Source organism: Aulonocara stuartgranti, assembly GCF_965226115.1.
Source record: "Aulonocara stuartgranti genome assembly, chromosome: 13".
NCBI lineage: Eukaryota > Metazoa > Chordata > Actinopteri > Cichliformes > Cichlidae > Aulonocara > Aulonocara stuartgranti.
Genome location: NC_138949.1, coordinates 11,024,512 through 11,040,105, shown reverse-complemented (window position 1 = coordinate 11,040,105; position 15,594 = coordinate 11,024,512). Strand labels below are relative to the sequence as shown.

General features: G+C 44.1%; 1 protein-coding gene across 1 annotated transcript in view; it reads left to right on the top strand.

Annotated features, from left to right (window-relative positions):
• The window catches only part of ptk7b (protein tyrosine kinase 7b), a 76,959-nt gene that overhangs the window by 51,543 nt on the left and 9,822 nt on the right, over positions 1–15,594 (top strand). The window contains exons 2-5 of the mRNA XM_082558180.1: positions 4,024–4,320; positions 10,347–10,449; positions 10,550–10,734; positions 12,299–12,446. Of these exons, the coding sequence (XP_082414306.1) occupies positions 4,024–4,320; positions 10,347–10,449; positions 10,550–10,734; positions 12,299–12,446 (733 nt within the window). The remainder of the gene's footprint in view (positions 1–4,023; positions 4,321–10,346; positions 10,450–10,549; positions 10,735–12,298; positions 12,447–15,594) is intronic.

Genomic DNA, 15,594 nt, shown 5'->3' with positions numbered 1-15,594 from the left:
AATGAAAACTTGAGTATAAAATGTAGTTTTTTGTTCAAACGAGCGGTCTAAACCAAAATAACACACTAATGCGTCATTAATGGATATATTGGTTTGTTAAAACTTTGCTAATTGCATCTTGACCAAAAGACGGTGGTGCGTTGTTTACTTGCAGGTTTGCTACCGTGTGACGTTCCTTCTCACTCCTTCTGATGGCACATTGCTAGTCGCAGCATTCTTTGTGTTGAATGTTTTTTGTCATAAGAACAGTCCCGTCCTGTGTTCCTCAGTCTCACTCTCTTTGCCTTTTATCTGCAACTCTCCCTTTCAACTGCTCTCTCTTTGAAGGGCCCTCAGTCTGAGTTTGGATAGCATTTACCCTGCTTATCTATCCCAAATGCCACACAGCGAATATCCGAGCATTCCTCTTTTCTGCAGCCCTCTTGTGACTCACTGAAAAGCGTGACCTAAATTATCTGTGTCGATCTGGCCAGACTGATACAACTTCAGTGAAATTTGGGTTCCTGAGTGAGTAAAGTGAAGGTAAAAGACAAGAACAGGGATGGCAGTTGTGATGCTTTGTGTGCATGACTGTGTTTATACTGTTTGTGCACGTGTGCCCTTGAAGTCTGCTCTTCTGCGCCAGTTTAGAGAAGCAGGATTGGAGCGCGCTTGATAGATGTAGGTCACGGCACCTTCTCTGTTTGTTCAGTACAGTAAACTTGGCAGACTCGCGCGCCTCACTCTACCCACCTCACTCTCACGTCTGTCACTCCGTGGAATGTGAAAACGCCTTATCTGTCTGCGCCGCATCTGCCGGGACTTTTTCCGGAAGTTGTTCCCTCTGCGTCTGCGTGGTTCTAAACTCACAAACTCGCGCTGTTTGTCAGCGAGCATCTCAAATGAAACCATCAACCGCGTGTGCCTCCGCCAAAGCTCGTAACATTGCTGCGCAGAGGAGGTTCGGTGTGATGGAAGCTGGCATGCTACCTCGCACCCCAGCTGTAGGCTTGGCACGGAGGCGGAAGGCTGTCTGCGAGCATAGATTGTCTGAGGTGGATGGCGAGGATGACTTCGCTGGTGTTTCCAGCCCATCTGCTACCTTTTATCCCAGTTTTGCACAGATGGAACAAATTCTCAGTCCCACAGGAGAATTGCTGGAGACCATTTGCTTATACAGACGAGGAGTTGTTACAACCCTTTGTGCAATAAATCATGGGGAACCTTCATGGTAGAGCTCGTTTCAGAGTCTGTGGGAAATGATTTATTAACTATGTCAAAATATTATTAATTGTTAATCAGTGAAAAAGAAGAAATCATACATTTCAGAAGCTGAAAGAAATACAATAAAAGTATTTTTGCTCAATAATATTTTTTTGCCTGAATAATAGTATCAGAGCGTGACTTCTTATGATTATTATGTCTGGCATGAAGTCACGAGGAAAAAACTGAAAAGTAGATGTGATCATATATCAAAAACTGAGTGAAAATTATGCAGAAGCTGGTCATGGAGGAATGATTCGAGATAAAGTAAAAGCCAATCATCGGGCCTTTGGTGTCTTTGCTAGAACCGATGAAGTCGTCTATATAAAAATAGATTCCCCAAAGAAGAATAAAAAAAACAAGAGTCTATTCAAATGGAAAATGACAAAATGAAAGCATACAGTCATTGAGCCCTCCATTCTTAGCTATTTTAACCAGCTGATAAAGGTGTAGCCAGAGCCGAGGTTTTACTGGCGACCGAAAAGGTTTATACGATGGTCTCAAATATTCAGTTGTTTTTCTCTGGATTTTAAAGAAGTACTGCTTCAATTTATTTGATGTCAGTGTTGAGAGCTGTTGCTTAGCATTTCTACGAGTAATCTTTTCTCTGATCTTCTGCGGTGCCGTGACCTTGTCAGAGTCGGCACGCTTGAGCCTTGGAGAGACAAGTTTATTTTCCAGCGTGCTTTTGCACAACCTTCCTAGCAATTGAAGGCTATTTGCCCACCTTTCATGTAACATTTAGATGGAATTTTCTGATTTCGGTCTTGCTGATGCAAATAAAAGTCCATGACTTAAGCTGACACACTGTTTTCTTTGAAATGCTGTAAGTAATACTTGTGGCCATATAAGGCAATCTGATTTACACTGAACCTGAACCTTACTGCAGGCTCACCAGAATGGAAGTCTTGTTTGACCATCCTTTCTAACTCGCTGTGTCTTTTCCCGCCTACCTGCCTGTCAGCGCTAACCACCTGCAGGACAGGAGCGGTGGCATGTTAGAGGGTCAAAGATGGGAGCATTTCATTGGCTCATTATCAACATCTTCCTTGATTTAACTTTATTGAAAGATCTACCTTTTTTTTCCAGCCAGACACAGGCAGACACACACGCCGTCACACAGGTGTAGGTATGGTTAATCAACTCTGGTGGTGGACCGTTACTTATCATAACAAACCCCAGACAGGCAGGATAACATTGTGTTATACGGGGCTCATGAGGGCCTGTCTCGACAACCTTTGCAGATGGCTATTGATAAGTGTTTCATTATGGTGGTTGTTCAAACTAGTAGGCAGCTGCTGAGTTTAAATCAGGTGCACTCTGATAATGTCATCTGTATGTTTACACTTGCCAACAATAAAGAGTGTAGTTTGTCATAAAAAACATATTAGTGAACCGAGATTTACAGTATAAACAAAACTGAATTGAATGAGAGGAAAAAAATACTTCCCATGATGTTGGTACTCTGAGGTAGACACAATAGTCTGGTAAGGATATGCATGACTGTATTTAAATGAGGGTAGAAACTACCAGCTGTGGGACACAAGTTTCGTGATCTGAATCTGTATAAAGTCATAAAATATTATGTAGTATCAGTGTGTTCTTTTTAACTTGACCGACTGTACTGTCAAAAAGTTTTGTCTACACATAGTACATAACAATCAACTTAGCAAAAAAACATTTTTAGGCACTTTGTTACTAGCAGCAGTTACAAAAACACTTAATCTTTCTTTTTTGGGTTTAATCTGTGACAAATGCTGGTCAGCTATTGGCTGAAAAGTGTGCATATGTCAACAACGGTGTGCAGTATGTCCTTAAAAAAATTTGAGGAAGCTGGACAAGCAGAGGACACAAGAAGCTGTAGCAGATCTAAACAAATGTTTGTATCTTTAGGCATTTTGTTACTAACTGGATGTTACAAAAACACTTAATTTGAAGAAATAATTTCAGGAAAGTGGGTGACCTACAGATGTATGCAGCAGATGAACAGCATCTGGAAGTAATGTTGTTTCAGGACATGAGATATCAGTCTGGCCCTTTAGTGTTGGTCCATCTACTGTTGACTGCAGCCACATCAGGAATGGCGTCAGTGGGAGGGTGGCTGTGAAGAAACCACTGAATAGCCTGTTGTATGATGAATTACAAAGAAATGGACTAAAAATCAGAGCTGTCTTATGAAGTGATGAATCCAAATTTCACATATGCTTCACAACAGTATACAAACAGTGGGTCGGCTTTGTCTTCTGTTTCCTCCGTCTGTTTGGCAGAGACTTTTGTGATTTGTGCTACAACGGTACTTTCACGTTTAACTGAGAGCACGAAACAAAACTGAACGGACCGATAATCTTCTGAGACGTGGATTAGTAGAGCATAAAACATGTCTCACACACAAATCTTGTCCGCAGCACCACGAGGGACAATAAAAGATTCAAGTGTACGTGAGGCTGTGTCTTTGTGTGCGAAGCACATCACGTCTAATTTAAGAGACGCGTCTTCCTGAGCCGATGACAGCATGTGACCGTGGGCGTGTGATGTTTGAGTGTCAGAGCACCCACTCACATCAGTCTATCTAACAGGGAAGGTATTTTCCCCCGGCGCAGAGGCTGATGATTTTACGAGAAAATAATTCACAGCCATTATTGTCTAAACATCACATTCCTCCACAGGGCTAAGTGGTTGCTATGGCGTACACTTAATGAACGGAAAAAGCAGTAAAACGTTAACAGCAGCCCCATTCTAATCTGACTTTCCCCTCTTTCTCCCTTTTCTCCTCCTTTCCAGTTCTGTCCATCCAGGCCGCTGCCATTCAGTTCACCAAGGAGCCCAAATCCCAGGATGCCTTGCACGGCCGCAGCGCCATGCTGCGCTGCGAGGTCAGCGATCCGACCGACATCAGATACAGCTGGCTTCACAACGGCCAGCCCCTGGAGAACAGCGAGAGGCGCTTCCAGGAGGGCAGCAACCTCAAATTCAGCGCCGTGGATCGGCGGCTGGACGCAGGAAACTTCGAGTGCGTTGCGGAAAACACGGCCACAGGAGAAGCGCTCCACTCCAACAACGCCTCCTTCAATATCAAGTGTGAGTGTTGAGTTTCAGGCCATTTTCCCTTCCTTTGACGGAGGAAATAAAACAACCCTCTTAAGTGAAAATTACCAACTGACAGGGTTTCATAATGGCAACAAGGGTGTGCATCCAGTTTCTGGATCAAAAAAGCCAAACAAAAGTTGCAGTATAAGATGACGGGGTAGTGTAAGCTGAAGGAATGTTTCCACCTTGTTGCCTTATTCTTCGTGGCTTCTCCTCTCTATAGGAAACTGGATATGTGCGCCACCAAGCATGTGTTTTTTTGTTGCTTGTCTTTCCTCTCCGTTGTGTAACACTCTCTTTCCCATATACTCTGAAAGGGCTTTTTTGTCAGGAAATTACTGAACAGTCTAGTTCACCTTAAAGCAGTATAATTATTTCGGTTTAGATTAGCACAGGTCTGTCTGCTCCAGTTTTTTTTATTTGTGTCATGCTTTTCACATCTTCAGCTTCTAAATGTGTTGTCAAATTAAGGGGAAGCACGCTAGTGTCTTAATTTTGTTATTTAGCCTCATAACCAAACCTCAGTGACCCGCTTAAGTTTCAGAGCAGAGGAAGCCGGGAAATTCTGCACAGCTCTGTTTGGGATAAATAACAACCTTGTTTGGGTCTCGTCAGAGGCCCTCAGGTACCAGTTGTTACTGTAAAGCCTTTGTGTCATACAAACAGAGTTTTCAGTGATGGTAGAAAGAGGGAAAGGAAAAAAAAAAGCAGGCAAAGCGGGCGAAAAATGATTCCATCTGGAATATGTTCCCCTCTCTTGCGACATTCAGCCTGGAGGTTTGTCTTTGCTGTGATGGTGCTTGTTCAAAGGGTGATTACAAGAACAGATGAGTGTCCAGACCTCCTAGTTGTAAACTGAGAGACGGATGGAGGGAGAGAGCAGCGGTTTAACTCCCTCTCTATGATGTGTCTCCACAAGTGGATATTTGAGGCGTGTGATGTCGAGCACCGTCTCTCTCTGAGTGCTTGCAGTTGTAGCCAAAAGACCAAAGAGGCCCATCGGTTTTTCCCAAACCCTGTCCGATCTGACGGGAACCGCTCACATGTGTTGCAATTGAACATGATCTAGTGTGTGAATGAAGCTCAACCGACTTACTCCCACAGACTTAATAGAAAAGAAACAAGTTAGACATGAAGCACCAGTTCTCCAGAGCAGAATAAACTGCATTATCTGCCAAGCCATTAACATTCCCACGCACTGGAAAAGCAAGGCATAGTTTTCTTGAAAGGAAGGGCATGCAATATAAATAGGCTGAACTCATTTAACCGTGGAAATGTTTATATAAGAGTGGTCGTACCTTTTTGATCGGTGTAGATAGCAGTCGGGCTCACACAAATGTGCCCGTTCTTTGACGTGAGCGCTGACGCTGCACAGTCTGGTCCCGGTTCATGACACACATCGATCGTAATAAACATTAGTTTGCTTTTGTAAATAGATTTTTCTAGAAGTCTGTGCGTACGTTTGGATGCGAGAACTGGCTGCTAAGTTGTCTGCTAATGCTACCAAGCTAAGTTAGCAAGCTACATCTAAACTGCCATAGAGTGCTGAGCAACGGACCAATTAAAGACCTGAATTTAGCTCACAAAAATTGGGGCACAGACTTTGTTGGTACCAGTCTGTAAACATGTGATTTTGATGTAAAGTTAAGAATGTTACAGGAGTCATTATAAGAGACTTTCTGTTGTTGACTGCCACTGGGGGCGCTGTTCAGTCAATAAAAAACTAGAGACACAGCGGTGTCTGCGGCACTGTTGCCTCACAGCAAGGTGGTCTTGGGTTTGAATCCAGTCTGGGCCTTTTCTGTGTCGGGTTTGCATGTTCACCCGCGTCTGTGTGGTTTCTCTGCGGTCACTCTGGCTTCCTCCTAGAGTCCAAACACATGCATTTGGCTAAGTTATTTGGTGATTTTTAAATTGACCGTAGGTGTGAATGAGAGCGTGTGCGTGATTATCTCTGTGTGTTGGCCCTGTGACAGATAGGCGACCTGTCCACGGTGTCCCCGTTCACTCTATTTGATGCATGGATGACAATGAATGAATGGATTCTCGGTGGTTTATGTTGGAGCATCATATTAGGCACTTTTTACAGACAACCTAAGAAACCGGCACACAGCTGAGATGCTGGTTATGAAGTTATTAATGCACCGCACATTACCATTCCTGTAAAAATGGTAATAGCCTGAGTCAGCTTGATAAGAAATCACATAAGTGGATTCCTCAGGCATAGCTTCAGATAACAAACATCTACGAACAAGAAACAATGTTATTTAAGAGCTTAGTGCACACTTTTCTCAACCAGATGCTCAAACTGCAATAGTAAATCATCCCTAACCACTTTCGGATGCTACGTCTGTGTGTGCGTATCAACACGTTTACCTCTGCATCATTATCTGCGGTTTGGCTGTCCGGCTCACTTTAAGTGGATCAGACCACGCTATGGTGGCTGTTGTCATATTTCCACTCATATACAGTTTTAACAAGCGGTCAAGCTCGTGCAGCTTTAAAGTAGACGTCTTCTGGCATTAATCTTGACCGTGCACTCACTCATGTGTACGCTACTTTGCGTGCTTGGTAGTGAATGTGGACTGTAGGGGGTGGTGGTGGTGGGGTTTTCCATATGTACTGTATCAGGGACATTTCTGGAGTTCATTCGTCCGCCCCTCCCCCACTGACGAGAGAGGGTTAATTTATTTTTCCTTTCAATGGTGGGTGGGCAAGTCCTGCCAGCTGAGAATTATTCAGAGTAATTATCCCCCCTCTTGTTTTCACCAATAGAGGTTTTAACCCCCCCCTCCGCGCCCCCTTCACCCTTTTGTCCCGCCCGGTCACTGGGTCTCCATGGCGAGACCGGGCTCAGGCGTCGCTTTCGTCAGCATGCTTGTTGCTCCTGGAGGCACGGCTTTCAGAAGACACACACGGACGGTGTTTTTGGATGTCAGTGTCATACAGCAGCACGCAGCAATGAGGAGAAGATTGAGTAGAAACACATTTTCCTCCCTATTCAGTCACTCGCGCGTGAGTAGGCATGCGCACGCCGTCTTGGCTTAGTCACACAGCATGTGTCCTTAACCCACATTTGTTCAGCAGACACATTTTTAAAGAGTCTGTACAGACCATGAGTACAGCTCTAGTTTTCCCCCATTTCGTTTCTCACAGTTCCTACAGAAGGATGTTTTTTTTTTTTTTTTTCTTGCTGTCTTTTGTGAGCTGACAAAACGCAGCTCTTCATGTTTAATGACCCGGGCTCCATCCGTCAGCTTCTCTCCTGTAGAGTGACTTTGCTCCTGTGTCAGCGTCTCATTTTTCCTCCTCCTTCCTCCTGTCTCTGTCTTGTCGCTGCAGCAGCATCTCTCCCCTGCAGTTTGCAGCCTGGCCTGCTGACCCCTGTCAGCCACAGCTGATAAAATCTGACACCTCGTCTAACACCGAGCTGGCTCAGTTAACAATTTTCCCCTGGAATCTGCCACACCACTGTTTTTTTGGGGTTTTTTGGTTTTATAGCAATGTTTACAATACGAGGACACTATGCCATATGTTTTGGTTATTTTCATCCCCATATGGTTTTGTCAATCAAATGAAATCCCCAGCCGTTTTGCAGAAACCCTTCTCTATGGCAACGAATCAGCTCACTGAGTGAAAGAGACGGACACACATTCAGCTGCTTTTCAGAGTGATGACTGAACGAGCCGTCCGATCATCTGTCTTGATGATATCTTCACGTTCATCCGTTATCATCCCCGTGTTGATAGCGCTTCCTGTTCTGCCTCCAACATAATAATTATAGGCTCCTAATTATGCCGTTAGCTGCCAGGCCCGCTCCAACACTTAGTCATGCATTCTGAGAGGGATTATGGGGAAGCATTTGCCACTAATAGGTTATGAAAGAGTGCCTTCTGTTTGTCGAGCGGACAGCTGGAGAAACCTGAGCTGTGAGTGGTAAGAACGTGAGGCTGGTTTAAAAAGAAAGAAAGAAAATCCAGGTCAAACTGAAAATTAAGTGGATAGCCAGAATCGGTTTTAACGTGCCACAGAAGAAAATAGGTCAGGACTGGTAGAAACTTTAGATACACAAGGCAGAGTGTGTTGTCTGCTGTTGTTTGCAAATCTCTGTTGAAGGCTCTGATTAGCCAAACAGTGCGTCTGGTATTTCTCGTGCTGCTCGCTGTTTTATTCCTGAACATGCAAATGAGCATCTGATACATGAATTCAGATGACACCCTCCCTGATACTGAACCCACTCTCCGTCTTCAGTGATTCATCGTCTCCCCGTCTGGTTTTGTGGGTCGCTTTTTGCTTTCAGTTCGCTAATAACAGGTCTGAGCGTCGGGCCTTAGGCCTCGATAGCGCAGTTGCCCTTCATTACCTCCTCCTCCTCGAGTTAGTGGAGCTATTGCCTGGAATGGCCTTGAATGAGACACACAACTAATTTGCATCTGCTGAACTGTCAGATATTTGAGGACACTTGCACACATGCACTCAGGCTCGCAGGCAGAGCATCGTCAGCTGTGTTTCGCATACACCATTGCATGTACAAACATATGTATAAACACACGCACATACTTGCTCCACTGCTGAGCTATGCTTCCACACACACACACTGTTGTCGGCCGTCTGTGGTAGGAGGGAGGTAATGAGCAGTGCACGGCTCAGATGGGATATAAGGAAGGAGAATGGAAGCCCTGTTGCTGTAGAGATGGTTTCCCATGATCCCCTCAGGCTGCACAGCACTGCCAGTTCCTGAGTAATTCATTGTGACAGTTTTCCCTCTAGCGCCCCTTGTGACCTCACAGGGGTGCTGCGTCCTTCCTCCCTCCCTCCCCATCGCTCTCTCAGGTGGGCTCATACCATGCATATTTCATACATGATCCACACTGCAGCAGCACTGTTCAGCCAAGGGCCATAGGAATGGCGCAGCGTTAGTGGGATGTCTTACACTAATACACGCACAGCATACATACACAAAACCCCCACGGACTCGTGTAGAAATCGGGGGCAACCGAAACAAACATGCTCTCTCAGTGATTTCACCCACTAACCGCAGTGTTTACACAGTCTCTGCACATCATACCTCAGCCTTTATACTGTCACGTAAATAACAATTAGCCCTTGTTCTCATTCAGTGTAAACACCAAGTGTTTGTGTAGTCAACAGTGGGAGAAGGGGAATTCCAGCAAGGTGTGCTAAGATGGTACTGCAGCTAAATCTAAGCTGTCACTAGCTAGCTTTTGTCTTTCTATGTAACAACTTTTTATCTGTCTCGCCAACCTGAACATGTTGAAGAATCTTGGACTTGAGCAGGATGAAGGAAAGCTTTGTTGATGTCAGGTTTGACACACTATCTGCACATGTGTACTGGGCGAAATCCTTAATGTGCTCTTTGTTTCTGCCTGCAAAAGCTTGCTTCCATGTATGGGACTAATGCGGATCACTTTCCCACAATCTGTTTTTCTTCCTTTGTTCTTTTGTTCATCTATCACCGAGACGCAAGCGATCAGCCTTCTTGTCTTTCATCGCGTTGTTGTGGCATTCATTTCTCCTTTGATGCAATAATGTAAACACACATAATTAGTTTTGAAGAACTGTTTTTTTTTTTGATGGGCGCTCAATTGAAGGATTACTAAAATTATAACTAGCAGGTGCTTTGTCACAACATGTTCACTGCTGCCTTATTTCATGGGCCGCTCTGACAGCAGAGTGTTGCTATTAGCAGTTAATGAACTTTTCATTTGAAAAGCGCCTCAAGGACTTGAATTACTGTGGTGAGTGCAGGACTGTGGTATGCTGATGTAAGCTGACCCACTAATGTGGTAGATGTGGAGTCATAGTGCTGTCGCAGCGATGTTCCCCGCTCTCCCCTCGTCCCTGCTGCACTCATTAGCGTCGTCATGTGTCGCATGAGGACAGGGCGACCACTTAACTCAATTTTTCCTCCTGTCCCTCTCCTCAGCTGTTCCCCCTGTCCTCTTGTGCTCCCTTCCATCACTTACGGGATTTTTCTGCCTCTTCTATCACTGCAGGGTTGGAGAGCGGAGGTGTGATTTTGAAGGAACCCGTCTCTGACAGGGAGATGGAGAACTCTTCGCTGGTCACGTTGAGCTGTGATATTGATGGACATCCCCGGTGAGTCTCCTCCCACTTCAAGATCAAAATTCAGGTTTATGAGACGGTATTCAGAACGATTTCTCTTCCTCTTTCTCTTCCTCATCCTGCTGCTTCTCAGGCCGACATGCCAGTGGTTCAAGGACGGCGTGAAGCTGACGGAGAAAACTCATCAGATCAACAATAAAGAGAGGACGCTCACCTTCAAGAATGCCAGTCCGGATGATAATGGCCTGTACTACTGCTGCGCCAAAAATGCAGCTGGGCACGTCTGCAGTAACACCAACTACACTCTTAACATTATAGGTGTGTGTGTGACCTTGTGCAACAAATATCAGATCTGCAAGAATATAAAACTGACATATGATATATTATAGAGAAACATTAGGGCTGTAAGATGATACCATATTGATTTTACTTTGCTGTCAGGTGTGCTACTCGATCCACTAATTGATTGTAGGTCACTAATCAAAGGTTTTCAGGATGTAGTGAGTTTCCCACATTTCCGCACCTGGAAATGGAGACGACCAGGTGTGTGTGGTTAAAGCGCATTAGTGGTGAGAGAAAGCAGGAAGCAGAAAAAAGTTACAGTGCGTGTAATGTGATTACCTTTAAGTCTGTTAGCGACTTCCTCCCACACCACCCACACATACAATATTGTAACATGTCTTAAAAGAACAATAACAGCAGCTCCCTCAGCATCAGGGTCTCCTCCGTGTGTCTAACAACAACTACCTCTGCTACAGTTTATTCTACAGGTAGGTTCTTTCCTACAAGCTCTCGTCGTGTTGTTTGCTCTGTTTCTCCCCCGTGTATAAGGTTTGCAGCACAGCACCCAATCAGCATTAGAAACCTGACGCCCTGTTCCGCTTCACATAGCCACCTGCAACACAGAGACATCGGATTAGCACCTGGGTTGAGAAAGAAAGGATAATTGTTCAGTTTCAGGTTACGGTGTCACCACCCTCTGCTCTTCTATAGGGCTTAACCTTAAGGAAAAGGCTGACAGATTTAAACTGGTTTTCAGTGCATGCTCTCAGATCGTAGGCTGAGGCTTCCCGTTGACGTCCTGGGTGGGCCAGGTGTGCTCTGAATGCACGCCTTTCTTTATCTTCACTCAAACCACTCGTAATGTCCTATAACTGCTACTGGCACCATTCCTTCAGCAGCTCTGCTGATACTCACGTGTTTTCCCGATCTCTTCCTAGTGTGTGTGCGTTAACTCGACGTCCTTCTGCTTTGCATCCGGAGTGTAACAATTTAGTAAAATCTGTGTAGCTATTACTCCTCCTTTAGGTTGTACCAGACTTAATCTGAAGTTTTGGCAGGTCTGAGCAGTGTTGGCTAACACTGAGAGGTCTGCTTGTGGCTGGTAGAAAGGGCCAAATGAAAGTGAACATAAGGAAAAATGCAGCAGCGGAAGCATTTTTCAGGTCATTTAAAACTCAGTGATTGATTTAATATGCAATTTAAAACTGGGGTTTGTGGATTTTGCACTGAGTTTTTCTTCTTTCCTGTGGAGCTGTTTCTAACCCTGTTTTCCAGGAATAACTAGTTTATGGACCATTGCAGAAAAGAAAAGGATTATCTCTTATGTGTGATTCTACGATCTGTAAGAGCGAAAAAAAAAGAGAGAGAGAAAAGGCAGGGAAGCTGCTGGTTCTGTTTTCTGACCTCATTAAGTCTGTCCTAGGGGCCCCTGTGGTGTTGACACACTGCCACCTGAACACTGCTGGCTCACCAGCCTCCTGCTGCTGTTGGCAGCTTTTAATAAAGCCGGAGTAGTTTGGTGTGATGCACGAGCGTCCACGCAGATGGAACTTGATGGTCCGTTGCCTGTAATCATACAGATGTTCTACCTCTCTAACAGATAAGAGCTTCCCGCGGCCGGTGGTCACTCCTGAGGACCAGGTGGTAGTGAGGAACGGGGAGGCTGTGTTCCACTGCCAGTTCACTGCAGAGCCGGCGCCCACGTTGGAGTGGTACCACGAAAACGAGCTGCTGGCAAACAAGTCCAGGTATGTTGAGTGCTAAATCTTTCCCTCTGTGTCACTTTGTTGTTTCTCATCATACAGTATTGTGTAAAAGTCGTGAGTCACTTTTCATTTCTTTATTATTCTTCCTTCAAGGAGCAAGACCTTGGTATAATTTATTAAAGTGACCTTGAGCAATAGTTCTCCAGACTTTAATTTTTCTTTCGACATTGGCTCCTATTTGACTTTTTTCCCCTTGTCCATGGCCATTTTCAAAGGAAGGTTTGTTTCTTAAGCCCCTTAACATTCATATGAATCATTCAAGCACACAAAAGACACCTAATTCCAGGGATGAACCAGTGTAGTGTTTATATATAAGAGATAACCGAGCAAAGAAAAAAAAATGATGACAGTTTCAGGGATAAAATAGTGTTTCCACACCAACAAAGTGAATCATATTTCAGCACAGTTTGATGTGTGTTCTTACAAATTTGAGGAAACTGGACAGAAGGAGGAAAGAAGTGACAGGCATGTGCAGGACTTGAGAAATGCATCTGGCCCTTCTGTTGATCCATCTACTGTTTACTGACGCCTCATCAGAAATGGCCTCAGTGGAAGTGTGGCTGTCGTGAGTGCCTACAGCCATCTGTAAAATGTGGTGAAAGAAAGCCTGAACTAGAGAGTACAGGCTTTGCAGCATGATTCCCAACACATTGCCAATGCAGTAAAAGCACACCTGGATAGAAGAACACACACTGGAACACTATCAGTCATGGATTGGCCTCCCGAGAGCCCAGACCTGTTGAAGAATAAAGGTGGTCACACCAAACAGTGACTGATAATTTGATAAATTGGGCTGTTTTTGCCTTATATACCTTATTTCCATTTATGCTTATGTATGTTTAACTAAACCACTCTACCTATTATATATCTTTTCTAGTAAAATATAAAGAAATGAGATGTGGCTCAAGGCTTTTGCTCAGCGCTGTACATCTTAACTACGATTCCTCCTCTTCCATCTTGCATCCACCCCCTTTTCACCCCTCTTCCTTCTCCTTACCATCATATAAGCATGATTCCTGTGTATCTGAGTGTGCAGTAGGGCTGCCACGATTAGTCGACTAGTCACGATTATGTCGACTATTAAAATCGTCGACGACTAATTTAATAGTCGACGCATCGTTTGAAGCTTTGTAAGATCACAAAGGACGCAGGAATGAGTAGTAGGATTTAAGGGTGTAATAACGGACTGAAACAGAAGATGGCAGCACTGCATGTACAAGGATGCCAGCTGCCGTTAAACCCCGAAGAAGAAGAAGCTGTGTCCCAGAATTCATAGCGCAGCTGTCAACAATGGCGGCAGCTAGTTAGTTTTAACTTTACTCTTATTATTCTTTCTGGGTCACAAAATAAACGTTTAACATATTTTCAGGCGAGAATGTAGCTGTGTAAACCTCAAATATCTGCTCAGTTTATCAAGACACCACATATTTTCAAAAGCTCTCCGACGTTTTCGGAGACGTCTGTTACCCACTAGTTCCGGCAAATCGTTTTCAAACCCACCACTGTCTTTCGCTACTCAGGTTAAACATGATATATAAGTCACTTAGATAACTTAAAATGTTATTGTTTGGCTTTCTTTAGTATTTTATTTGTTCCTGAGTAAATCGGTTTGGCTAAGATTAAAGTTATAGTTTTTGCACAGCTAAATAAACTTCAAGCAGACAGCTGATCATCAGAAGTTTGAGACGCTGGATAATATACTCCGGTGTCCTGTTATATTTTAGAAAGCAAGGAGTTTATTAAACTTCACCGAAACAATCTGCAAATTTCATTAAAAATTAATAAACTACCATCTTGTCTTTATTTTTAGTTAGCACAAACACTTCAAGCTGTAAGCTAATGATAGTTATATAAGACCAGATGCTGCTGGTGCAATAAGCTGTACGCTGTACGTCCAATGGATGATGATCTGATTAGTCGACTAATTGCAAAAATAATCGGTGACTAGTCGACTATCAAAATAATCGTTTGTGGCAGCCCTAGTGTGCAGCCATTGGTATTCCTATGAGCCCGATGAGGTGGAACCCCAGCATCGGGCTCTCGCCTCTCTATGTGCTGTTTCAACACAAAGCTCAAGATAAATTGCACATTGAGGAATGTTATTACTGGGGAAAAAAGCACGGTAAAGTTTTTTTTCTTCAGTCTGCACATCACTGGAACAAACCCATTCTCTGTAACCTATCAGAGAAGTCTGCAGGTCTCCAGTGTCCACGCTCTGAGAGGAAAAGACCCTCGAGCTACACTCAGATTACCAGCATATCCCCCGTCTTTATAAATAGGACTTCATAATAAATTTCTATATATCATGCCAGCTTTCATAGCGCCTCATGCTTATACATGAGCCCGTTCCACACGTAGAGTACAATCCTGCTTTTCTATTTTGAAGTGATTACTGTGCTCGTTGAGCTAGGCAGGGTGAATGACTCCAATATCAATAGTTAGTCATTTGTGTAATGAGCCTGTCAGAGGCAGGTTTGGTCACCTAGGCAGTGATGAGGACTCAGTAATAAGCATGGAAGCCTAACCTCTTTGTGGCTAGGTTATTCCACAGCAGCCTGGTGTTTTGTGTGATTTAGTTTATTGATCTGGGCTGATTATAGTCCCTAAGTTACGCAGCTCTCTGCAGTGATATCATCTGTGTCTGCACTTAGGCTGTTTAGATAACCTCCCCTAGCGAATGAATGAATAACTAGTGTAGACTGTTTTTCCAAATGTGTGAAACCAAGAAAAAAAAACCCCCACACACACCATCTGGAGCTTAAGGCTATTTTTTTGCAGCCAGTTTCTGCCCCACGGGTCAAACGTGTGAAACCATACTCGTGATTGCCTTTGAAAATCGCTCTTTGCTCATTTTGTTTTCTAGTTATTTTGGCCTGTTTCCACAGACTAGTTCTCCGTCTCTCAGGTGGAAATGTACACCAGCTCCCAAAGCTCATTTCCCTCTTTCTCCTAAACAAAGAAGAAGGGATGACACAGAAATCTCACTTTTCCTGAGGGAATCCACTGTGGAACTAGATATTCTTATAGGAATCCCCGCTTTTGGAAAACTCTTCTGAGGGAATGCAGATCATTCTGCAGTGGCTTTCCTTTTTCCTCTCCGAGTATTTGTTTTTCCCATGAGCTCTGCAGT